Source organism: Melanotaenia boesemani, chromosome 14 (assembly GCF_017639745.1).
Source record: "Melanotaenia boesemani isolate fMelBoe1 chromosome 14, fMelBoe1.pri, whole genome shotgun sequence".
Taxonomy (NCBI): Eukaryota; Metazoa; Chordata; class Actinopteri; order Atheriniformes; family Melanotaeniidae; genus Melanotaenia; species Melanotaenia boesemani.
Window position 1 is genome coordinate 6507722 of NC_055695.1, and position 25549 is coordinate 6533270.

At 37.5% G+C, this 25549-nt stretch overlaps 1 protein-coding gene across 2 annotated transcripts; it reads left to right on the top strand.

Annotated features, from left to right (window-relative positions):
- The first annotated feature begins 11217 nt into the window (after positions 1-11217).
- LOC121652554 (regulator of G-protein signaling 13-like) lies at positions 11218-24391 on the top strand. 2 transcript variants are annotated; one of them, XM_042005363.1, is made up of 5 exons: positions 11218-11501; positions 16251-16312; positions 19547-19713; positions 22308-22398; positions 23517-24391. In XM_042005363.1, exons 1-5 carry the CDS (start codon positions 11497-11499, stop codon positions 23636-23638), a joined length of 447 nt encoding a protein of 148 aa, XP_041861297.1. In that variant the 5' UTR covers positions 11218-11496; the 3' UTR covers positions 23639-24391. The 2 variants fall into 2 exon arrangements, with proteins under 2 accessions (XP_041861297.1, XP_041861298.1); XM_042005364.1 differs by lacking the exons at positions 22308-22398; positions 23517-24391 and adding an exon at positions 19973-20904 and having other exon boundaries at positions 11265-11501.
- Positions 24392-25549: the final 1158 nt, after the last annotated feature.

Sequence of the window (25549 nt, forward strand, 5' to 3'; positions counted from 1 at the left end):
CCAACAACTGACAGTATGAAGCTGGAAGGGGACACCAAGCATATCGTGTCTTTATAATAAGAGGCTGCACAGTGGTGCGTTGATTGGCACCATGGCCTCAAAGCAAGAAGGTCGCTGGTTCAAGCCTTGGCTGGTTCAAACAGTGGCCTTTCTGTGTGGAGTTTGCATGTTCTCCCCCTGAGGGGGTTCTCTCTAGTTACTTTGTTTTCCTTCTACTGTCCGAAGAGTTGGGGCTAACAAAGTCCACTACCTCTAGCACTAGCACTGGATACCACTAGCCTATCTACACAAACTACCACCGACTAAACACATGATCAAAAGTCACCAAAGTCCAACAAGCCAATGGCAAACCGTCTGTGCCAAACAGTTGCCGATGATTGTACAGCCGCAGCAGTCTTTTATATCCTGGCTGGTGACATCAGGAGCAGAGATTGGACCAGTGATGATCCAGTCAAAAGGAAGGATGCTAAGGTGTGTCAAATCCAGCCAACTCCAAACAGGCAACAGAGAGCAAGCATTTACATGCAGGATTAACCCCAGGTGGCGGAAATGAGTGGCAGCCATAACACATGCATGATAGGTTAATTGGTCACTCTAAATTCTCCCTAGGATGGAGTGTGTGAGTGGTTGTTGGCCCTATGATGGACTGGCGACCTGTCTCGGGTGTACCCTGCCTCTCCCCTGTTAATTGCTGGGAGGGTCTTCAGCTTACCTGCGACCCTTAATTGGACTAAGCGGTATAGAAAATGGATGAGTGAAACAATGCCAAATATTTAAATCAGTCACTTCATGTGTGGTGCTTCATTGTAACTATGAAGCCTCAAACATCATTGTTCATGTGATCACGAAGACTCTATGTGAGCCTCGACACAGTGTTTCAAATCAGTCTCTTTCAATAAAGTGAAACAAGCTTCAAAGCTTCTGTGGCAAACATCCTATCATGAGACATGAAGGGGTTAATCCATTGACACCAACAGTCTTAAAATCATTCCTAGTGTCTTAAAGGGTTAAACAAAAACTTGATTGATAGATGGATGGATGGATGGATGGATGGATGGATGGATGGATGGATGGATGGATAGATAGATAGATAGATAGATAGATAGATAGATAGATACTGGTACCTACTGTACAGTTCTTGTTCCAGACTTTAGACTTTAGCGAAACGCACAACTTTTACTAAATGCTTTTACAAAGATCCAGTTCACTTGGTCCTGATTTGAGACCAACTAAATTGTCAGTTCTTTTGGATTGTGGTGTAATAGCTGTAACAACCTGAAAGTATGTCACTCACTGGCATTGCAGTATAACAACCTGATCAGAAATGTATTTTAATTCATTTATTTACATAATGTGGTGTGCTAAAATCCCACATTGGCAAGTGCAACATTTACTTATATCCTCCATTAACCTAACCGTTGGCTACTTATTTGGGAATGGGTTGTGGGGCAGCATCTTGAGAAGAGATTCCCAGACCTCCCTCTTCACAGCTGTGTCTTTCGCCTGTTCCACGGGGAGGCAAAGCTCTTCCCTAGCAGGCCAAACAAAGTGATATTTTCAGTGGCTCCTGGTTCTATTTTATGGGCATTCTGCAATTTTTGGGGGGATAACTTTGTACAAAGTCTTCTATAAACATTATTCATTTCTGAAACTGTATCCAGATTAAGGCCAGAACAAGTTAACCATAGTCTGTGTCAAGAAATGAGACACTAATATTTGTTGGTCTATGGTCATAAATCCTTGTTAACTGGACAAAGCTATAAAAAGTTGCATGTTCCCATTAATTTATAGTGACATATATAGTTTGTGTATGTGACACATACACTAAGTACCACCAAACACATCTGTACATTTCAGACTGATTGACTGTAAAAAGACTGTAAATTAAAAAGTACCTCATTTGTATGCATAGCAACAGAAGGAGGCACACAAAAAGATAATCAGTATGTTTACACGCCTGCCTGCCCACCACCTACACTCCATCACTTACATTACCCACACATACATCCATACACCATCTCCCCACCCATAACCCAGATGGTCTGTCCAAGCTGCAGAGCTGTGTAACACCAAGGCCACAAAGCATCAGTCCAAGGGATTCTGACTTCCCAGCTGAGCTTTTAACATGAGCAACAACGGCTCACAGCTACTGCATATGATGCTATGTGCCAGAGAGAGAAACATGCAGAGAAAAAATGAAGAGAGAAAGAAAGAGAGGAGGAAACAGAGAGCAGACACAGAGACACAGCTCCCCACAGTGGAGCTCTATTGTACCATCTATTGTATGCTACAAGGAACAAAAGAGAAGATATGTAAAGCAGTCATTGCACTCTATTTACCTAACCAGCAACCCAGTTTTTCATTTCTGCTGATCACATCTGTTATTGTTTAATTAGACCCTCTTATCATGGTCCACATGCTTGTATATTTTTTGTTACATGATGGCAGAAATTATTAAAGTAGGTGAAGAAAAAGAGCTTAAGGGTACTTAAGATGCACTATTGGTGCTTTCAGCATCATGTCCCTGCCAGAAGGACTCTGTTTACCCTGTGTTGCTTGTTTTTTTCATCAAATCAAATGCTGTGTAGATGGGGGTGGTATATTTACTACTCAGCTCGGAGTCGGCCATACCCTGTGAGAACTCTGTCAAATATAATGTAATTAGAGAAAAGGATGGAAACAGGCAAACAGGGGTGAGGGAGGCTAATCAACACTCTCAGACACTTTTCGTCTGTAATCAGAGGGACAACAAGACGGAGTGAGAAGCAAGGGGAGATTAAAGTGATTAGAAATAAAAATCCCAGACCATCAAGTTCTAAAAGAAGTTAACTCCAATTAAATGGATCATTTATTTAGATTTTTCATTAATTTGCCCCTACCTGCACCCCAATTTAATGTTCTTGTTCCCTTCATCTTTGTTAAAAGTAAAGCAATGATATGTAAAAATGTAGCAGAGTGAGCATTGTATTCTATCTACATGTCATTGTTAAACATCTCATGCTTAAGCAATGCTGCACCAGGTGCTTTGGGAAGACTTTTCACCGAATTTTGAAGCATGCCTGCAGGGATTTGTTCCTATTCAAGCACAAAAGCATTAGCGAGGTCAGCCGCTGATGTCAGGTGATAAGGTCTGGATTAAAGTCAGCATTCTTGTCTATCCCTGAGGTGCTGGATGAAGTTGAGGTCAGGGCTTTATGGAGGCTGGTCAACTTCGTCTGCGCTAATCTGTGATGGTTATTATGTGTGTAGGAGGGATTTTTTTTTCCCTTGCAGCATCAAGATTTCACTTAACAGGAATCAAGCTGAGCTGAAGAAAAAAGCCTTTTACAGTATTTGTACATCAGGCAATAAAGCATTGTTATAGATTTTGGTACACTGGCTATTGAATGACCACAATGCAATCATTAGTTGTTCCCAGAAACTGTTCCTGAAAAGAACTATTGGCCTTATTTTTTACAAAGGAGAGTGTGTAGCAGTGCTCAGAATACATTTTAAAAAGTCACAATTGTTGGAATATCAGATGTGTGTGCATTTTTACAAATATAATGCTTCTAAATGTTTGCTTTTTAAAAACATGTCTAAAAAAAACAAAAAAAACATGTATGATAAAGATAAGTATTTAATATTCCTTGAGATCGATGGAGTTTAGTGTAACATGTAAAGTGTAATATTATTTGCCTTCTGGTTTATTTAGTTAATTTTTAAGTTAGTTTATCAAAATATATTAAATGTCTTAATTAAATGGTTGAAATTTCATATGTAATATAATAAACCACAGCATGTTCCCCTTCAATGTTATATACCGTACCTGGATAAAGTTTTTAAAACTTTTAATAAACTGAAAGTTGACTGTGGTTTAGTAATAAGACTAACAATCTGGTCCCTTCGCACTCTACACTTTTTCCCCTTTCAATCAACTGCTGTATACCCTGCAGACCATCATGTCGCCTCCATTATGTCCCCTCTCATAAAAATATGGTACTTTCCCGCCTTGACTTTCTTGCTTTTAATGCAGGGATGCACCACCCCAGAAGAACTGTACCTGCAGCAGACTCAAGCTATCACCTGCAGAACTGTCTCCCATATTGATCATGTAAATCTGACTCTTTATTTATATTTTTTTCAATGTATTTCTTTCAGATCACAATTTTGCTAAAATCTTTATTCATATTTTTTAAATACTGTTTTTTCAGACATTTATGCTGAAATATTTTCATTTGAACCAAGGCTACTTGGTTGAGTTTTTGTTTTTCATGGCTTTTACCCACCAAATTGCCTGAATTTCACATTAATAGTTAATTTAAAATAACATTATTTACAGTCTAAGTTCTGCGACTGCAGAAGTAACGGTGGGTTATGTAAAGCTATGTCTATATATTAGAAAAAGGATGGATAGAATAATAGTATATGTTTAATTCCCAAACATGTATCAAGTGGTTAATTTTTCTTAAATGATTGTAAGTTTAGCAATGAAACCCCCAAACTCTCACAGTTCTTAGCTGTAATATCAATGGATGAAAAAATGTAAGCTAACAACATCTGAATAATCTTACCTCCCTTTTGTAGAATGTGTCCTTCTCACCATTTAAAAACATCAGCAGCTTTGTGGTAACCTTAGTTTCACTTGTCTCATCAAGTATAAATGTGATTGAAAATTATACTTAATAGCTTGCCACATTTAATAGAAATGACATCTACAGGGAACATAATGTACAAGACAGAATTGACAGCTAGTTTAATCAGAGACAGTGGCTGGAACTGATTGCATTGTTGGCTTGAATCATGCTGATTATTTTAATAAATTTGTTATCAAATATACAGAGGAAACATCAGATCCTGGCACTGTTCTTGACAATGAATGATTAGACCTGTTCAAGTGAGCAATTGAGTGGCCTGATATACACATGTCATTAAGAGGACAATGGTTTATTCAAATGAAAATCTATGTGCAGAACACAGTTAATTATAAGAGATAAAGTTGTATGGCAAAGAATGAGAGTATTGCATTTTTAGACACAATGTTGGTGTTGAAGTGACTTTCCTGCTTTTGGGACTTGCTGGATCCCTGTCGCGGGGCTCTTGACAAAGGGCTGCAATCCCCTTGGAATATTTAATCATTTTCTCTTTTGGCCGTTGGTTCAGTCGACTCCCTTGTCATCTCTGTTTAGGAGCTTGGCTCTGCTGAACAGACCGGCATGAACACTGCTTTCTGCACACTTGTTCAAGTACTTCTGTGATTATATTTCACAGAAAACTATATTTTTAACTGTTAATTTGGACACATAAAAGCAGGAAAGATGACAGGTTTGATTATGTCGTAAATAAGTGAGAACACAGGGCAGATTTCTTGGAGGCAGTTTGTAACCACATCAGTTTGATTTGTATCGAGCCATCAGTGGTTTGATATTGTTTACTCATTCAGTCTTGTCAGAGTTCTTGTCAATCTTAGTCTCACAAATCCTGTGCTAAACTGGCTGTCACCTAAATTTATATGTAAAAAAGATTTAACACATAAATTAGTTTTAAATCGCAGCTTTATATTTTCGAAATCCCAACACTGCTCTTTGTACAGTGCCAGATATTCACAACTGAGCAAAAGTGGTGAAGCTCAAACATGACACAGAAAACCAAGAAAAGTTTTTAAAGATTCAGTGGAAGATTTGGATTTAAGATGGCAGAAGTGGCACCAGAGAATGACAGAAGTAAGTGGTTGAGCAGGCACAGAGAAAGGGCTGGAGAAGGCCTGTAGAGAGGGCTAAACCGGAGGCAGATCTGATTTTAAAGGCAATTTAAAAAGAACAAACCCTGAAATAAATTCACTGATGGTAGAACTAATGAGGACTGAATGACATGTCAGAAATACAATGCTGGAACTGATGAAGTAATGAGAATAAGGTGTGATAAGAATGGGGTCTGAAAACTGCTCAGAATCAAGAAGAAGGTGCTAAAAAAGGTTCCTCTCTTGTGTCAAACAAGTGACCAGAGGAGGGAGAAGGAAAAGGAATAAAAGGGAAACTGGAGCAGTCGACTCTGACACAAATACAGCTGGGAGGCACATGCAGAATTCTATAAATGAAACACAAGCAAAACTAACTCAGGATGTTCTCAAATTCAGCTTTGGCTCATGTCTGAAATAATATACCAATTGTACATTTGATAATTGGAGCTGGAGGTTTAGTGGACTGTACACCTGGATGTGGGTCATACCTGATCTACAGTAAGAGTTCAACAGTCTGGTTTTTATTGAATTTAAAAGTCTCTCATGCTTGGCCAGGTGTGACTGTGATTAATTCTGCTACAAATTAATACCAAAGTGAGCCTTCAGCAAAATGCTAAGATAAGCAACATGTTATAGCACTGAGGAGACAAAAAAGCTGTCTTCCATCATTGTTAAGTGAAAGGACGACAAAAAGGTTGCAGCTGAGTTGGTGATGAATACCACTCACGGCGCGTATCTGACAGGTTTTTGTTGGGAACGTAATACTGTCAGCATCTCCTGCGAGGTCATTATAGATGCAAATCCCATTCTCAGCAGTGTTTTATGACACCTGTTCTTGTTTTCCAGGACAGCCACGGAAAGTGTCCCGTGGAGGACTTACAAATCAAGACAGAAAACGAGAGATGGGAGGACAGGTAGGCCCGTTCAGCTGTCACCGTTGTCCCTCGCCTCCTGTCACTCCCCCTCCTCCTTTTTTTCTCCTGATCACAGCTCTGCCATTTGTGCTCCCATCAGTCATTTTCATAGCACCATCTTTCTCCACATCTCTCTCCGTGTTAGATGAGGACATTGCACCCCACCTCTAACTGACTTGAGCATCTGCCTCTTTCTGCTGATGATTTTCTCCAGAGAGTTTGATGCTCTTGGGGGCTGTGCATGAACTGGGTCAAAAAGCCTACATTTGTTTTGTAAAGATATATGGTCCATAAAAAGGAAAATAGGCTATATAACATACTTGGGAAATACTGTGGTCTAACTGAAAGAAAATGTTTTCAAAACAGACCAACACTCTTGTTATCTTTCTAAATTACAGAAGTGGGACTGCATCTAAACCTGATCCAGTCTCACTGATGAGATGATACAATTTTCCAAGTGAATATTTATTTAAATTAATCAGGATGGAGCAGAACAAGGTTACAAGCAAGATTTCCAATTATATATGTATATATATCAAACTCAACTGCCATTTGTCCCTCAACCCTTCTGTGTCTACTCCTCTTTGTGCACAAATTGCATGCTCTCAGAGGCTTGGAGCACTTGAAAAGGTAACGAAGTGAACATTTTTCTCAATACATTAAATTATGGTACACACTTAAACGCAAAGGACATTATGGCAGAAAAGGTGCCTCTATCAAGTCGGAAAAGAGAAGCTGTCATTGTGAAGGCTACTTCCAAGAAAAAAGCTGAAGGAGAGCCAAACAAGAGCTCTACTACTTGATAGGTAAGATTATGTCATTGTGACTTTCAGAGAGTATTCATTGGTTTCCGCCATCATGTTGTCATTTAACAAGTATCCAGCCACTTAGAGGATAAAACGAATTTAAAGAACTGCAATGTCAGTAGTACTGTAACGTTTGTCTTTACTAGGCTAAGTTTGAGTAAGTAAAAAAAAAAGATGGCGGCTCACTACACGACTTTTTGCCAGATTTTCCCTTCAATTTCCACTTGTGCTTAGTCGACACTAGTTGGCACTAGTTGCACTGTCAACATAACGTGTTGGCGCAGAAATCCGTTAGTGTGTGATGTGGTTTGGCCTCAAATTGGCAAATGCTTGAGGCGAACAGACCATGCACAACTGCAGTCGCAGTATTTCAAACATGCTTGATTTTTTCCAGGTGAATCTCGTAGTGTGTGTGGTTTACTGACTCAACTAAATTACACACGTCACCATGAGTAAAATGTTAGGTAAGGTTAGTGAATCGATGCTACCCAGCTATCCTGAACCCTTGAGAACAAGCTTTGCTGTTTCTATGCTTTGGAGGCGTGGCTTCGGAGAGAAGTCTGAAGAAAGGGGCTTGGACTTTTGAAATGTGTATTTTCAGAGTGTAGCTTGTCCAAACTGTTTCTTCAGAAACTCCTACTCTACCTTTAACTAGACATTATCAACTCAGCTCCTGAAGGAGGTCCTTTGCTCTGTTGAAGTCTTTTTTTTTTTTTTTTTTTTTCCAATGTAATGAGCTCATTTAAAATGATGGAACAAGGGTCCACAGTAAGCCTTGCATTAACACCAAATTAAAAAGTCCCTCAGTCAATTTTGTATTTCTGCAAGAAACGTCACCAGATTATTGAATTTTTCTTGGCACTTTCATATTAAAAAAAGCCAATTCATCATTAAGTGGAGTCAAAACGGTTACACAAGTAATTTTGACACATTTTAGAAATTGTTGCCATGTTTTCAGAAATTTATGCCATTTTTACATTAAAAAGTTGAGAGTTTATTTGTTTTAATGGATGTTCCTGCATATAAAGTATTTTCTATTGGCAGCAGTGATCATCTTCAGTATTATGGGAGCTACAATGTATTCAGAACCAGTCCAGAAAATAAATAAATAAATAAATAAATAACCTGCCTAAGCAATGGTCATATGAAGGTATGGTATTACACTGTATCTAGTCTACGTTGGGCAACAATTTCAGATAAGCACAAGTTTCTCAGAACTTCAGACTAGCTCATTATTTGATGCAGAACAGCAGACATCAGCCCCACACAGCAGGACAGCGAATGAGCTGCCAGCTGTCTACAGATGCTATAACTGATCAGTCTTGTCTCTTTTTATCTGTGATAGGTTATGTCATTGTAAAACATCCATGTTAGATGTTAAAATCAGTAAAAGTTTGTTTGAGTAGAGAAAATATGGAAGTGTGGCCAGATGTGAGTTGGTGAAAAAGATGATACTTTGTGAAGGGGGGTGGTGGAAAAAATACTTTGGCATTCGATCCACTTTCAGTATGGTGGAGAAGATAAATTTTAGCCCAGAGTCTTTCTGTTTGGTGTTTGTCCCTTTAATAAAACAATAACGTATTAAACTATAAAGACACAAAAATAAAGCTATGTCTTTATGTAAAGCTGCATGACATGCACTGAGCTTCCCATGCATCACCACGGTGAAAATGGAATTTTTTTTGTAGTTCATCTGTAAATTTACATTTACATGTCTGCAAGATCTAAAACTCCTTGCAAGCTTCTTTCCCAAGCCATCTGAGCCATCAGTCCAAAACACAAACCTTGTTTTTCAATTCACCTTATTAAGGTGTTTGTACAAAACTGCAGACTTAAAACCTCTCACCGGGAAAAGTTTGGGTGGCTTTGCATTCCCCTGAGCACAAGTCCCAATTTTTAATTAATGATACACCTTGAAAGTAGTAAAACAACCTACATGCTCAATGTAGACAGGTTATATAACAATTACTTTTTGACTCAATTTATCCTAAAATTAATCTTATGTTTTAACCTACTTACAAAGCTTCAAAATAAAGTTATGTTGCACAGATACTGATAACAGATTTCTCCTTGACAAGCAAATGGATATTCATTTAACTAAATTTTTCACCAAAATTATCACAAGTTATTAGATAATATCTCCACTGCCACTCTCTTTGTAATGATAGGATTGTGGGTTGTATATATCTTGGGTAGTTTCATCCCAACAACCACAATTTTATGGAAAAGAGCAGCAGAAAAAAAAAAAGCTGCTTCAGGAGCCAAGACATACAAGAAGACAGCAAAAAGTAAAAGAAAAATTGTAAAAAATCCATTATTGATGACGTTTCACATTTAAATAGGACAGTTTCGAGAAGCTGCCACAGCTGTGGGGGTTGAAGTAGAAAGTAATGAGGGGGCAACTGTTTTGAGATGTGCTTTTCAGCACGAGTCTGTTTTTGCCTGCAGTTTGTCTTTTAGGGCAGAAGAAAAAAGTCCTTTCATGCAACCACTATCTAATTCATTAGGACTACTCTCACACATGTGGCAAAAAAAACTGTCAAATAAAACCTCTCCACTAGAGCAGGAGTCTGCTAAAAGTAAATTAAGTTAGAAAAGAAAAGACGCTGAACTACACATAACTGCTGTCCAAAAACTGTGACAATGATACAGATATGGAAAAAGAAAGAACACACTCTTTCAATTCTAATGTTTTACACATTGTAACATAATAAAAATCATCAGTTTTTGCTCCTTACCAGGTCTTTGAATTATTTAGTACAACCTCATATGAACAAGAACATGTCATATCATAGTGTCATCATTAATTAAAAGAAATAAACAAATGAATAAATAAATAAGCCAAAATGCATTAGCAGTTTGTGAAAAACTAAGTACAATCTTTGGTTTAACAGTTTGAAGAACCAACTTTACCAGCTATAACTTCAAATAACTGATCATTGTAAATAACTTTTGTCTCAATCTTTTTGTTGCATTGTTTTAAAAAGTCAGCTTTGCAGGCATTTGTTCATGCAGAAATCTCATAAGGTCACATAAGGCTGAAGTTGATTCTTTTCTTCAGATTTGCAGATTTCTTGTATTTGGGATCATTATTCTGCTGCTTGACACAATTTTATTCATGTTTGAATTATCATTTGTCTAAATGTACTTTATTAAACACAGTTCAAGTTGAACTCCATGGCAGCAAGCTATACAGGTACTTTGACTGCAAATAAAACCCAAATCATCACCAACACTACTGTGCTTGAAAGTTAGCACGAAGCGTTTGTCTTCTTATAAGATATTTACACATATCATTAAAAGTAAGGGAATTTCTGTTTGATTAAATATCCCTCAGCTTTGATAACACCAATTGGTGTTGTATTACACTTTGCTGGGAAGTCTGATTAGTCACCTTTACAACAAGGTATAACTTGCTAGGATTGTGTTTCTGTGGAATGAGTAACACAGCTAAACATGTGGGCAGTGTCCCCATAAATGTGCCAAAATCCTTGATAGTCATTCTTGTTTTGAGGTTGAAAGGCTGCCAGATGTGAGCCAATGGTATATGATTGGCACCTAATTGAATGTTAGTCATATTTGAAAGATATTCAGGAGCCAGTGGTGATCCCATATCTCCAGTGTCTGGGAGCTAACAACACCCCCCCCCAAAAAAAAGAAACTCAAAACAGATTATTGTAGGGGATTTGGCACATTTGGGTGGGGGTACTTCCGATGGGTTTGGCTATTACAGTAACAACCTTTATTGTAACTAGAAACCTAACCCTTTAGCTTTTTGTGTTTTTGTTTCCCTATTTAGTTAACTGAGTTTCTAACACAGCAACAGAAAGGAGCTAATATTTTAGCTGTGATCAGACACATCTGATTTCTGTTGAAGAGCTTTAGGTTAAATTGTGCAAACTGACATTACTGTAAACACTGGGCACGCCTGCACTGCACCTCAACATGTATAGGCTTGTACCTGTAGAGTAAGTCAGGTAGGGAAATACAAGTCTAGGAAGTTATACATGTTTTTGACCAACAATAAAGCATACTGCAGTCTTCAGCGAAGGAAACCATGCTGTAAGTATGAGCTTTATACTACAAGAGCGTACCAACACGAGTCTGGCTGAAAGCATTTTGGTCCTGTTCGGCATTATTTTACGTACTCTCTGGACTGCCTTATTTGTCTCTACTGGGTGACTGTCTCTGTACTCACCCAGCCAGAAAGCACATTGCTAAAACAAAATGAGGATGTGTTTTGCGGGTGGTTAGCAGAGTCTGTGAATGACTGGACAAGTCTTCCTGACGGGGCTCCTGTGATCTTTTCTATTGGAGTTTTATTGGAGTTTCTTCCTCTGTGTTTCTCTATTTCTAGCATGCCCGGAGAGCACATGGAAAATAGAAGAAAATAAGTAGGATTTCTTGAAGCTGACTGTGCTTTTTGCTTTATACGATGACCCCCCCCAAAAAAAACCAAGTGTCTGCATTAAGATCCTTTTGGTCTTTCATGCCTTATGCTTACTTCTTGAGGGACGGGTTGCAAATACATGTCTTAGAAGTGCACTTCAAAACACCACTGTCAAAGCTGTCAGAAGTTTCAGGCAATTTCGTACAGAAACAAGTTTGGGCTTTTTCTTTTTTGTCTTTCAACAATTATCTAATACTCAAACAGCATTTGAGTGAAAGAGCTAAATTTCTATTAAATATTCAAGAAGAAAATGACTCTCGCTTATTCAGATAAAAAGTGGGTTCATCCATAAAAACCATGACCATATGTATTTGTATATTAATCCATAAACCTGCACTGAAAAACTTAAATTACATGCATACTGTAAAAATGATTTTCACTTTTTGACAGACCCTTGTTTCACCATGGCATGGAGACATCTTCATCTTTCATTTAAGCCCCCTGCTGAATGAGCCACAGTATTAGACAATCTGTTCACACGAATCAGACTGAAAAATAACAGGAAATCTGTTAGTTTGCCAGCAGCACAAGTTTCCAGCAACTGTCTTTTGTTCTCAGTTAGTTGGGCAGCTGTCACAGTAGAAAATGTACGACAGTCACTCAGCAGAGCTGGCTCACTGCAGCACGCTGGTGGACTGTACTGCCCTGGGCACTCTCACTCCAACTGCTGATGCCTGGCTGACAGAGTTGGCTGATGCATCTGGCTTAATGACAGGCCTAAAGAAAAAAAGAAAAATATCTTAGGTTCTCATGTTTTTACACTATATCAGCTCTCACTGACAGCTACAAAGGCTGTATTGGAAACTTTAGCATTACTTTCTTATTGTATAATGTTTTTAACATTTTGCATTTAAAGTCTGAAAGAGTTTTTGATAAAGTTAAGAACTTTCTGAGCTATAAATATGTGTTATGTAGTTTTCCCACATAAAAAGCAACCCTATGGGGATGTCACCAAAGGCTCTGTCAATAATCTGAATTCATAATCTACAGATAAAAATAACAATCACCTCTATAGAAAGCATGGATGCCTGCTTATGATGCAAATCTATGGTTTTCATAGACATAATCTGCAGAGAGCTGATGCCATCCACATCACAATAACACAAGTAGGTCTGCAAGTCTTTTCATAGAATCCTCTGCTCTGGCTCTTTCTTATCTAATTATCTTGTGCTGCAGCCATTCAGAGGGATCATTAAAATGAAATCTAATATAGGATCTTGGAATATGAGAAGCAGGATGCTGCTAGTTTGCCATTGAAAAAGAAAAAGAAAGTATTTATTTATTTGTATATATCTACTAGTTGGGAAGTTGAAACTAAAACGTGAATTTTCAGTGCTGCCAATTTGTGTAGGGGAAAAAACTCAGTTTGGGGCAGATTGACCTTTTTAATCAGTTTTTTAAACAGATATCTTAAATTGAATTGGGAAACATAAATATCAACGAGTTGTGTCTCCAAGCTAATACAAAAAAAAAAAAAAAAAAAAAAGTGGAAAGATTATATATTTTAAATGCACCATGATTTCTTGTTTTGTTTTAGAATTTTACTTGTTCATATTTGGGTATTAGCAAATACAGTCAGTCAATATGTAATATTTATAAATCTCTTTATTAATTTTACACCATTAGCTAAAGTAATTCACATTTCATCATTACACAGTAGCAGTTTAAACATGAAACTTTACATTACAACACATACTCTGAACAGCTCGGTACTAATTCACCATCCTAGTCTGTTTGGAAAGATATTTGCCCAATAGGATGAAACAAATTGTACAATTGTGGATTGTACAAATATCTTTGCAGCCTAAAATTAAATTTGCTATTGAATTATATTCAGGACCTCCAACACTCTAAGAGAAAGAAACTAGCTAGTGAATGGCATTACACTGGCTTGTGGGATAAAAAAAAAAAAAAACAACTTCAGTTAGGATTTCATTTGAAGCTGACACTTTTTGAATGGGAACTCCATTGGAGCCTGAGCCTAGTGGACAAAATTAATCTTTTACAGCCTTTGACTAACATTAGTATTTCCTTCTTTTTTTGGTAAAAAGATAATGTGATTCTATAATGTGATTCTATTCACACACATCAGGTCTGAATACACTCCTCACCATCTAAAATACAAAAGAAAATAGCTTTTTATTTTTATGATCCATCTTTTAACTATTTTCTGATCAGGATTGAATTCTATCCAGGGACCTGCCTGAGGTGACATGTGCTATACTGTGGTGTGCTATACTGATATCCAGTATCAGATCAAACTGATTAGTTCACCTAAGATTGTTAATTTAGAGATAAAAAAAAATAAGTGGTTGATTATTCTAATGTAATAAGTGAATGAATGAGTGAACTGAGACTTTTTAGAGCCAGTTTTACTTATTTTCTTCTTCTTGTCTTTTAGTATTATACAGCTTATTGTGTATGTAGTTGAGATGCAAAGCTTTAATTCACAGCAAAGGGGGGTCGGTCTCACACAGAAATCATTGTTCCTGAGTTGTCTACAATACCTTATTTATACTCCAGGCTTCTTTACATAGCGTTTTACGTCACCTTAAGTACATGTATATAATTCCTGTCTAACTGTTAACTCTGCATGACTTGAAGAAATAAATGAGTCACTACTCGTTCTTCACTGTTGTCTTGATCTAATAACTGAACAAACAGCACATCTGAACATTTTAGGAAGAAGTTCTTAAAAACACGAATGAATAATGAACAGGAAGATGTGTGATAGCAATGTGCAGTTTTAACAATTTAAGCATGTAAATGTGTTTCACTGAACTATCAAGAAATTATAAACATGAAAACAAGCCTGATATTAAGGGATCTAAGCGTGTTAAGGAATATAGTTTGATCACAATTCAAAATCATTTTAATATAGTAGATAAAAATTCAATGTTTGCTGGTATCAAAAATTCTGTTAATATGGTTTTTATTTGATTCAGTTCAGGAGCCAACAATTCATATAAGATAAGTTCACACTCTATTCCTTCCATTCATATCAAATCCTAAAAAGCAATTAAATGATCAAATATTTATAGAATATGTATATTAATTCCCGTGCTCATTGAGATATGTAAATGAAAAACAATCTGTTCTTTTAAAGGTCCCACATTATACATTTTTTCAACAATTTCATATGGGTGCCAGAGGTCCAACAACATTGTTTTCAAAGTGCATTACATCTTAATTTCAGCCATTCCAAAAAATAGCTCCAGTGAGCTCTACTGAGAATGAGCCGAATCTGTGTCTGAAAATTTAAATGTTCATGAGTGGTGCGTGTCCACGCCCACTCCAGACCCCTTACTTTACTGTGCTAAGGTTTAACACAAAAGCTTAGTCAAACACTGAAAACAAAAGAACTTAAAGAGCAGCCAAACAAGCTGTATGTGATCAAAACCAAAACCGAGGCTACTTCTTAACACTAAAAAAAAAAAAAACAGAACCACAGTCAGGTTTAACCCTGCTGAAAAGTCTAAGCCAGGGGTGCCCAAGGGCCACAATCCTGCAGGTTTTTTATGTGTCCCTGCTCCAAAACCACCTAACTCAAATTGATGAGTCATTATGCAAAACTAAATAGGCTTTTGGAACTATTTCATTTGAGTCAGGTGTGTTGAAGCAAGAAAATATTGGAAAATCTGCAGGATAGCGACCCTCGCGGACCAACTTTGGGCACTCCTGCTCTAAACAATACCAAGACCAAAATTTGCCACCAACTAGACACAGAAAGCACACAATCGATAGCAAACACAAGTCTACCAAGCTGAGGGAGAAACCATCTGCGTCAAACAGCTTCACCCTCCAGAATGATCACAGCAGCAGTCCTTTATTTCCTGGTGGATGGTGGCTTGCGTTGTGATTGGTCGAGTGGTGAGCCAACCAGAGGGAAGGAGACGAAGGTGTGTCTGTTCTGGCCACTTTGAACAGAATAATATTATTCTTTATAAATTGTTAGAGTATAAAAAAACAATTCTGTTCCACTTAATTATATTACAATAGCATTGAGCTCCACAGCGACACCTGGTGGTGCCAGCCCCCACTGGCCCTAAATGCAGAGATGCCGTTGCTAGTTACACTTCACCTCTGGACACCTGTTTTTCCTCATCAAATTAATGTTGGTTGTTAGAACAAAGCAAATGAACACAATTCTTAAGCATGTTTTATATTTGATCAACATTTACAATTTGAATCTTTGCTGTATCGTTGATCATTTAATTGATGGATGGGTATAGCTTGATGTATTTTTACACCCCTACAAATAGGGTGAATTTAAATACCAATACAAGTTATAAAGTATGATAGAAAACAATGAACTTCAGCCCATACTTAAAGAAAACTTTCATGACCTTTGTGTTTGACAGGGCTCCCATAGATGATGTCATGACATGGGGAGAGTCATTCGACCATCTTCTAGAGTGTAAAAGTAAGACAACGGATGGATTTACTCTTTCACTTTTCCTGTTGAATGCTACTTTTTCTGTTCTCCATCATTTTTTTTCACCCTTTCAGTCTTTTGATTTCTTGGTGGCGCACATCGCTGTGATTTGCCTTCTGGCTCCTTTAGGATGATTGAGGACGTGTTCTTCCCTCCAGTTCATCAGACCTATTTAGAGATATATCTGAGAGGGACGTCACTCCTACAGACAAGAGGCATAATCGGCCAGTGTAGATGGGATGTTTCCAGTCACTCATGACAGTCACCAGATCATTTGGGTGGCCTCCATTTGAAAATGATGGAAGGGGCAGATAAATTCTTTCTCTGTCTTTCTTCTCTCATTACTTCAAGGAAATGACTTCATTTTGGCCTGTTATCTCCTGCACCAAGATTAACTATCCTTGCACTATACTCCATTTACCTTTGAAGAGATGCAATGAAAAAATTTACAAACAGGTCAAATGTAGTAAAATAAAAAAATCAAACAGTTGTGTAAATGGCAGTAGCTTTCTGATGGCATTTATATACCATCTTGTGGGATTTTAAAAAGTCTGTTTTGTTATGCTCGGAGGCTCAGATTTGGAGTGATGAGAAGAAGCTGCCTCTGGATGTTTTTGTTTCCTGTCAGTTACTGTCAGAGCCCCAGCTGTGATTTATGTACAGCAATTTGTGGGGATAGCACTGTTGCTCGGAGTTAAGCTGTTTGTTTGTGCTCCCAGTAGACATAGGAATCTGACACCCAAGCTGGCATCATCGCTCCATGATTACACCCATAACAATGGCAACAGGTGTTAGGAACAGATAACAAGAGCATGAGATATGTGATGTTGGATCTTCGCAAGGTTTGGTTTTCAAGATTTTTTAAGTTAAAGGGCCGTTCACCACAATCTGGCAGTTTTCTGTATCTTAGCTTGGTTTTCTAATGTATTTGTGCTCATAAGTTAGAATGAACAATGAGTAAAGAAGGATTAGGACTTCATTGGAACATATTAGAGTTGAGAAACATTTCTTCTTCAATGGACTAGTCAACTGGTCATACAACAGGAGTAAGAAATGGAAGGAAAATTATAAATGAGTTGGTGATTTTAATAAATTGATTGGGTTCCCATTCATTTGGGGATTTACATATAAAAAATGACCGGTTTATTTTCCATTTACTGGTTTGGGATATTTGGAATCCAGGCTGCATGGTGCCAGAACCAGTTTTTCTTCAAATTTACACTCTGCATTCATTCATTCATTCATTTATTTATTCATTCATTCATTCATTCATTTATTTATTTTTTACACCGTTTAGTCCAATTAATGGTCAAAGGAAAGCTGGTGCCTATCAGAGCAATTAGCAGGCTACAGGCAGGGTACACGCTGAACAGGTCGACAGCTCCTGACAAATAAATAGTCATTAATAAGAAACAAAACTTGGAAGAGGAAATTACAAACAACAGAACAATGAAGAGGTCTTTAGGAATTCTTTCCAAGTGGGAATTTTGTGTTTATTCTTTCTCGACAAAGTGTGTTGGCATGTTTGTAGTCTGGAGGCAAAAACGATTAATTGCTCTGTCAGTCGATCCTGTAATATGTTCAGTGTGTCTTAAGGGACTTGTACTAATTATTTTAATATATTCTTCGGTCAAGTTCACTGGTTGTTATTATTGACTTTGTGAATGACAACACACACCAACACTGATGTCTCAACACAACATGGTGTGGTGTTGTTTTGGCTGATTGCCCACCTCAGAATTCTTGAAATCTGTTGGACCTGATTATTTGATTTCTATATATGAGAGAGAGAGAGAGAGAGAGAGAGAGAGAGAGAGAGAGAGAGAGAGAGAACAAATGAAAAACAGAAGTGTTAAACCATGGAAAACTTCTTGGTGCTATTTCTATACCATTTCTCAGTAGTGACACTTACTGTTGAAGAAGAAGACTGCAGATTGCATAAAGTATTGTTAAGCACCTGTGAAAACTACTATGGCATTTTGTTAGTGTGTTACGGCTGCCTGGGATGTTGTCTAACGACTCTCTCGTTTTGTATGTAAATGCCTGTGTGCCATCACCCACCGGAGACTGGCTCTGTGTTCCTCGTTTGGCTTACTGTCTTGTTTTTTTTTTTTTTTTCTTTATATTTGTTTGGTAAGACGTTGGCTTCTCTTTTTGTTGTATTTAGTTGGTTTTTAGTTAAAAATAGATGTTGGGCTAGTTTAGGCTTGTAGTTGTATAGGATTTTTGGTTAAATTTTAGATATTGGAGCTGCTTCACCTTTTGTTAATGTATCGTAGATTACTTGGCCAGTTTTTCGTTAACCTGTTTATTTATTCTTGGTTTTGCTTTTTACTGGCTTGTTTTGTGTTGAGTTTAGAAAATATCTGTTATATTGTGTTTTTGGTTTAAGCAGCTTCGCTACCTCGAACACGTGTGATTCACCACCCTTTTTGGATTGTTCCTCATTTCTGCCTGTGACAATAAAATCCATTAGCTCCCTTTTTACCACCTGTCCTCAGTACTCTTTTGTTACGTCTCATATCTCCTGACAGGGCCGGGTCGTAACATAATGTAATAATCCGCCCTCCACTAAAGGCATCAGGCACAATCAGACCTTAATGCAGAATACTTAATGCAAATTAAATAAAAAACAAACCAATAAGCTGGGTTATTTAGTGGAGGAAAACCTAGAAATACTGAGAAAGAGGTGCAAAACCCCTTTACAAACAAGAAAAAAAAAAGAAGAAATAGCCATCAGTAGGAAGTAAAAGGCAGGCAGATGGAGAAAAAGCTGTGAGCTGCGAGAACATCCACTGCTGTATTTTCACATGGGTAGCTGTTAAAGTTTAAAACTTTAAAACTAAATAAATCATGTATTTATCCCTTGAGTTGACGATTTTCACTAGAATCACATTACAAGTTTTTACTTGTATAACGAATTTTATTTGGAAATGTTGATCTGTAACTCTGTCCTTATTGATGCCATGAATTATTCAGAGTAATGCATTCTGTCAGTAGTATATCCCTCTGAGGTCTGAATTATGCTTAAACGATGAGGATTGTTGTTAATATTTAACATACCAGTATTTTACAACCCATTTTTCTGTCCATATATTTTTCAACCTAATTTTAAACAGCATGTAGTCTGTGTTGCAGGTTCTGTGTAGTTGCAGTGCAGTTTAAAGTGGGTCTTCTTAGAAACTGTCCTGATTTCAAAATGTCTCTGTTCCCTTTGTGCAGCAGGCCAGCTGATGTTTGAGAACTTCTTGAGGACAGAATACAGCGAGGAGAATCTTCTATTTTGGCTGGCCTGTGAGGAGTACAAAAATATGTCCTGCACGACTGAAAGGGTGGGTGCTGCCAAAAGGATTTACAAGGACTTTGTCCAAGTTGGTGCACCAAGACAGGTATGGTTTTTCTCTACTGAGACGTGAACGAAGTCAGACTTTTGTAACTTCACATCCGCCTCAGCTTCTAGATTGCTTTATGTTTCTGTCATTTCTTCACAGTTTCACTCACATTTACTCAAAAGAAACAGTTCTGATTCAAGGCCATCTTTCCTTTTGCATTGCTTGGTGCAACATGCAATATGTTTTTTCTTTGACTGCTTTGACATTCAGTTAACTCTCAGAAACATCATGATCGAAATTTGTTTTCTGAGTGCAGATAAACATTGACTGCGTGACAAGAGAAGAAATCCAAGAGAATATCTCTCAGCCAGCACCAAATTGCTTCGACAGGGCACAGAGACTGATATACAGACTGATGGAAAACGACTCTTATCCACGATTTCTAAAATCGGAGATCTACCAAGCTCTCATGGAGCAGGCTGAAGGGCGATGAAAGCAACGTGAAGAAAAAGAATCTTGTCTTACGCATCTTTGAATGACCAGAAGACACCTTAGAATCCCTGTTTAAATTAAAAAGACGTGGCTGTCAGAGGAAGCAGAATTGAAAGGAGCTGCTGTTGTAGGAACTGACAGGATCTAAAAGCCAAACAAGGTCTAAATAATGTATTAAGCTCCTTGAAGGTTTTCTCTTTTTTTTTTTTTTTTTTTTTTTGAGGGGGGGAGCACAAACTAACTAAAATAAGGCTACCAGTGTTTTAAAGGTTGGTATGTGTTTGTACAATTCCCCAAGTTAGTCAAAAGTAAAAAAAAAAAAAAAAAAACAAAAACAATGAATTACAAGAAAAGTTTGGATACTGTTTTGCACCTAGGACATATGCACAGATCCTTCTGCCTTAGAATTTTATGTCCAGTATGAACATGGTGGGAGGGAAGCTAAAGTTTTTTCTGTTGTGTTGCTGTGGGATATCTTACACATAACTGTTTTTATTCAAGGTTTTTAACCAGAGTTCTTCTCATTAAATCATCTGACAGTCAAGAACAATTTCAGGTTTTCAGCTGAGAATCCCAAAAATGTGTTTATTAAATTTCTTACTTTCATTACACACTCCCAGCCAGAATGCTTTTAGACAGTAAATATTAAGTGTAAAATGGCTGCAATGTTGTTATAATTACTGTGGATGTATTTGTTCAAACTTATATGAACACAAATGCCCATGCAAGGAAATAAAATATTTTTTTTTATCCTGATTTTGTGTTTTAGAGTATGAAGGTGAGATTGGATGTGAAATTTAGCAAACGCTTATCCTGAAAGAACACATAAACTTCTATATTAAACTCAAAATTGTGGGTGTTTTGTAAATTTACAACAATCTAAGATGTCATTCCAACAAAATTAAATGTTTCCAAAATAAAATTAATTAAAGAATGTACAACTTGCATAAATTTCAACAACTTAACATTTGTTAGATTCAGTTATATTGAGATAACTTGATTAGGCCAGACTGTGATCATGTGCGTCAACTGGAGTGTTAAACCCGTGTTAGCTATTTAACACATGCAAGTTGGGGAAATTCTCAAAAAATGGACAAAAGTCTTAGAATTTTTTAGAGTTAATCAGTTGTGATGGAGTTAATTTACATGAGTTGGTTAAACTAAATGTTTTAAACGGAATTCTATTAAAGTAAAATTAGTTGGATGAATTAAATTTAAACTAACAAAATTAAATTAATTTGGAAAAACCTACTGAGCTGAGTCAGTTTAAAACATTTTAAATTAGATCATCTAAAGTGAATTAAACTGGTTTGAGGGCTAATAAAAAACTGAATCATAATTAATTTGATATGAGTATACCTTTAGTTGGAATATCAGACTTGCATGATGTTGAAAATAAAACTTAATCTCATGCAAATCTTCTCCATGAGTTTTCTTTATTCATTCAAGGACTCATTTTTTTAGATACTTCATAACTGTCAGCTTTCATGTTATTTAGTCTTAAAATTATAGAAAGTCAAAACTGAAAAAAAAAGCAGGCAGAAAATGTGACATCCGTGTCCTCTGTAGCGACAGCAGCGCTTTGAATGAGGTTTGTTTTCACTGCTGGAACAAAGACGTGTTAAATTTTCTGGATCAAATGTATTCTGACAGGTGGTTAACTGGACACCTGGTCCAGTTAACATCTGTGTCATGATCCTGTTTGGAAACTTTAATCACTCTTTAAGTATCTTTGTACGTGAAATGCAGCCCAACTGAGCTGAGCCTCCATCAGTTCAGTCTAAGGAAAAAAAACTGCTTTGCAAAGAAAGGTTATCATTCATATAGCTTGATTTCACATTCCTTTAGAGCTTAGAGACTAGCTACATCACAGGATATTTGGAGCTTCTATATTTGCAATGATGATCAAACATTATTTTTTTTCAACTGACAGATGAAATGATTGCAAAGTGGAAAAAAAAGAGCAGAACACTTGTTTTTCGTTGCATAGAGCCAGCACAGTCAAGGCCATTTCTATTCACGTACACAAAAACCTACAAGAAATATACTGTTTATATACAAAATGTGCACAACACTCACCCACTGAAACAGCTCATTGTTTTTGTCTCTTTGATTTTCTTCCATAGCTTCTAATCCTCTTTTTCTTTTGCCTCTTGCAGACATGTTGGGAGTTTTGTACCTGCAGTACGTTTCCTGTTCATGTGCATGCTACAAAGACTCAAAATGGCTGCATTATATTTCATTTGACCGGTAAAAGCTGACATTATAAGATTCCATCATGCCCTTTACCAAAACTCCGCAGTGAAGGAATTAAATGGAAGTTATCTATGAAAGAAAATTATGCTGTAGTGTTTTCTCATAGAAAACACTGAATTAAAACAACATCTTGTTTTTCTGTTGTATATTGAAATTAGCCAGATGTCATGGGTTAGGGTATGAATAACAAGCCAGCTCATGTCATCCATTTTTTTTATGTGACACACATTTTTACTTTGGGTTTAACTCAACACCACAAAGCTGAATTAAATGACAGTATGTCATAAACTTTTATTCTAAGCTTTGCCTGCACACATAAGATGTTTTTAAAACCAAAGCTGCGGAAAGAAAATGAGTATAAATAAAAATAAAAGGAAGATAGATGAATTGCAAATGTGCCCCAATCTCATATAGGGCTTAATGTTGAAATATTTGGAGAAAACTGGGAAGGCAAAAGTGAGCTAAAGTGAGTTCTAAGATGATAGATTCAGCTGTGAAAAGCTCGCCTAATCGCTGCAGCACAGCTTGTTATGAAAAGTAAGCAACTTTAACGACTGAGGTTGGTCTCCAGGACCTGCCTTTACAGTCTAAAAATAAGAAATGCTATTCAAGCTAAAGCTTTCTCAGCAAAGGTTTTTCGCTTATAGGTGATATAATTCTTAATGCCACAAGCAAAACCATTTTTTCTTTCTTTCTAACAACAGCAGAAGGCATAGAAAAGTTTTTAAGACAATATTTGTGAATTCCCAAGGGAGTTTCCAAAGTAAGAGATTAGAATTAGAGGTTAAAAATTGTCTTTTTGGTCTGTGAAGCACACAATAATTCAGTCTATCAGTACATCTCTGACTTGCTCACTGTGTATAACCTGATAGAGTTTCTCAGCTGAGCTGAGGTGGGCTCTCAGGTTATCATGTGTGGGACATCTAGCTGTTTCCAGTTACTGTGGTCCAGTTCTGCAACAAGCTGAAAGTTAATCTGAAGTCAATAACTGCTGTGTCTATAGTCAAAGCTCAACTCAAAAGGCTCCTCTTCTCACAATCAAGTAATAAATGTGTGTGTTTATGTGTGTGAATTGTATTGCATTGTCTTGTACATTTTGTGATTTGCACTAGAACTGCTGTTGGACAACAAGCTGGATGAGCTTCAGAGCAGGACGACGTTTCAACGGGAGATTAACATCTGTACTGTTTTTGCTTTAACGGAAACTTGGTTCGACCCCTCGATCCCGGACTAGGCCATTGTTCCTGAGGACTCTTCGTTTATCGCTGGACCAGACTATACATTCAGGAAAGAGCAAGGTGTCTGATTCATGGTGAACAAGTGGTGCTCAGATGTGGGAATTATTTCTACGGGCTGCACTCCGGACCTGGAGCAGCTTATGATCAGATGTTGGCCTTTTTCCGTGTGAGTTCACATTGGTTGTCATGACAGTAGTGTATGTTCCACCACACGCTGTTACCAGCGAGGCCATGGAAGAACTGTCTGAAGTTATCGACAAGGCAGAGACTTCATGGCCGGAGGCTGCGTTTATTGTAGCCGGGGATTTTAACAGTGCCAAGTCCTGCCAAGATACCACCAACACATCAGCTGTTCTATGCGTGGTAAAAACACACTCGATCATGTTTACACCCCTTACGCAAACATGTATAAGGCCCTCCCTTGATCTCCTTTTGGGAAATCTGACCACGCCTCAGTTCTGATGCTGCCTTCCTATAGACAGAAATTGAAGTGTTACGGATCAGTAAAGCAAACCATTCAACAGTGGTCCGTCCAATCAAGTTGCAGCATTCAAGCCCGTACCACCAGACTCAGGGACAGCTTCATACCGCAGGCCATAAGACTTCTAATGCTGTCAGCAGCAACGCCACCTTTAAATAATAGCACCTTCTTATTGTTTATTAAATATAACTTATTTGTGGTATTCCTGCTTTTTGGTATTTGACTATTTTTTTTGTGGTTTATATTCTTTTTAGTGTTGTTAAGAGAGCCTGGGGTTTAACAATTTCACTGCCAATGATTGCTGATGTAATTGTTGTGCAATGACAATAAATTCATTCATTCATTCATTCATAAACAGGCACACACACACACACATATATATATATATGTGTGTGTGTGTGTGTGTGTGTGTGTCTGTGTGCATATGTACCTTTACAGATGTTCCAGTTATGCCTTGTCCTTCCTGTACCACCATAGATCCTGGCTTTTTTAACAAATTCTATCTTCTGTATTGAGAACATTGTCATTGAAAAATTTGTGTTCATGATCCATCACATCACAGTACAGTGTTCAGCCTAATCTTTGCCCAAATGAGCTCATTATCTGAAAAACTTAAAGGAGTTCAAACAGAGCTCCATTAAGTTTTTCAAAAAGTCTTGTAAAAAGAATATATATATATATATATATATATATATTTATATATATATATATATATATAATATATGTCCTAGTACAATCTGCATCTTTCTAAAATTCATTCACAATGCATCTGCAGAGTGTGACCACTCTAAGCAAGTAATTCTACAGGATACCTTTTCCAGCATTTTCTGGTTGTATTTTGGCCCCCAGTGGAACTCTGCATGGGGATAGAATAGGATAGGATAGGATAGGATAGGACAAGACAGGACAGGACAGGACAAGAGAGGTCAGAATTGAACTGCACAGGACGGGATAGGAAAGGAAAGGGTGAACAGCAGGAGAAGACATAGAATGTTTGAAAAAAAATAGTGCTTAAGGGAATTAGAAACTGAGAGATCATAGGGAAAAAGTGAGTAATGACAGAAAGATTTATGAAGAGTTTACAATGAAATGAGGCAAGAGTATTAGGAGTCACAAGAAGGAGTGTTAAAGCAGTAACATGAGTGGAAAGGTTAGAAAAGCGATGGGAAGAAAGGAAACTAGGAAGCAAGAACAAACTGAGGGATGATGCTCAGCAGGGTGGAAACGAAGATGGATGCATGGGGCGGAGAAGGAGGACTCAGAAGCAGCTAAGCCACTGCAGACTGACAATGTGAGCAGCAGAGGCAGAGATAATGCCCTGGGAATTTTGGGCTCAGGGACATGTGCATGTTGAGGTTCACAGTGGGTGGGAGATAAGGCAACCAAGTCAGTGATGATTGCCACAAACTGTTCTTTCTTCCTAACT

Bases quoted from the DNA above. Each gene is read 5' to 3' on its own strand.
- LOC121652554 (XM_042005363.1), top strand. The intron at 19,714-22,307 runs GTATGGTTTTTC...TGCCTCTTGCAG, and splicing joins AAGTTGGTGCACCAAGACAG to ACATGTTGGGAGTTTTGTAC. The intron at 22,399-23,516 runs GTAAAAGCTGAC...GATTTGCACTAG, and splicing joins CATTATATTTCATTTGACCG to AACTGCTGTTGGACAACAAG.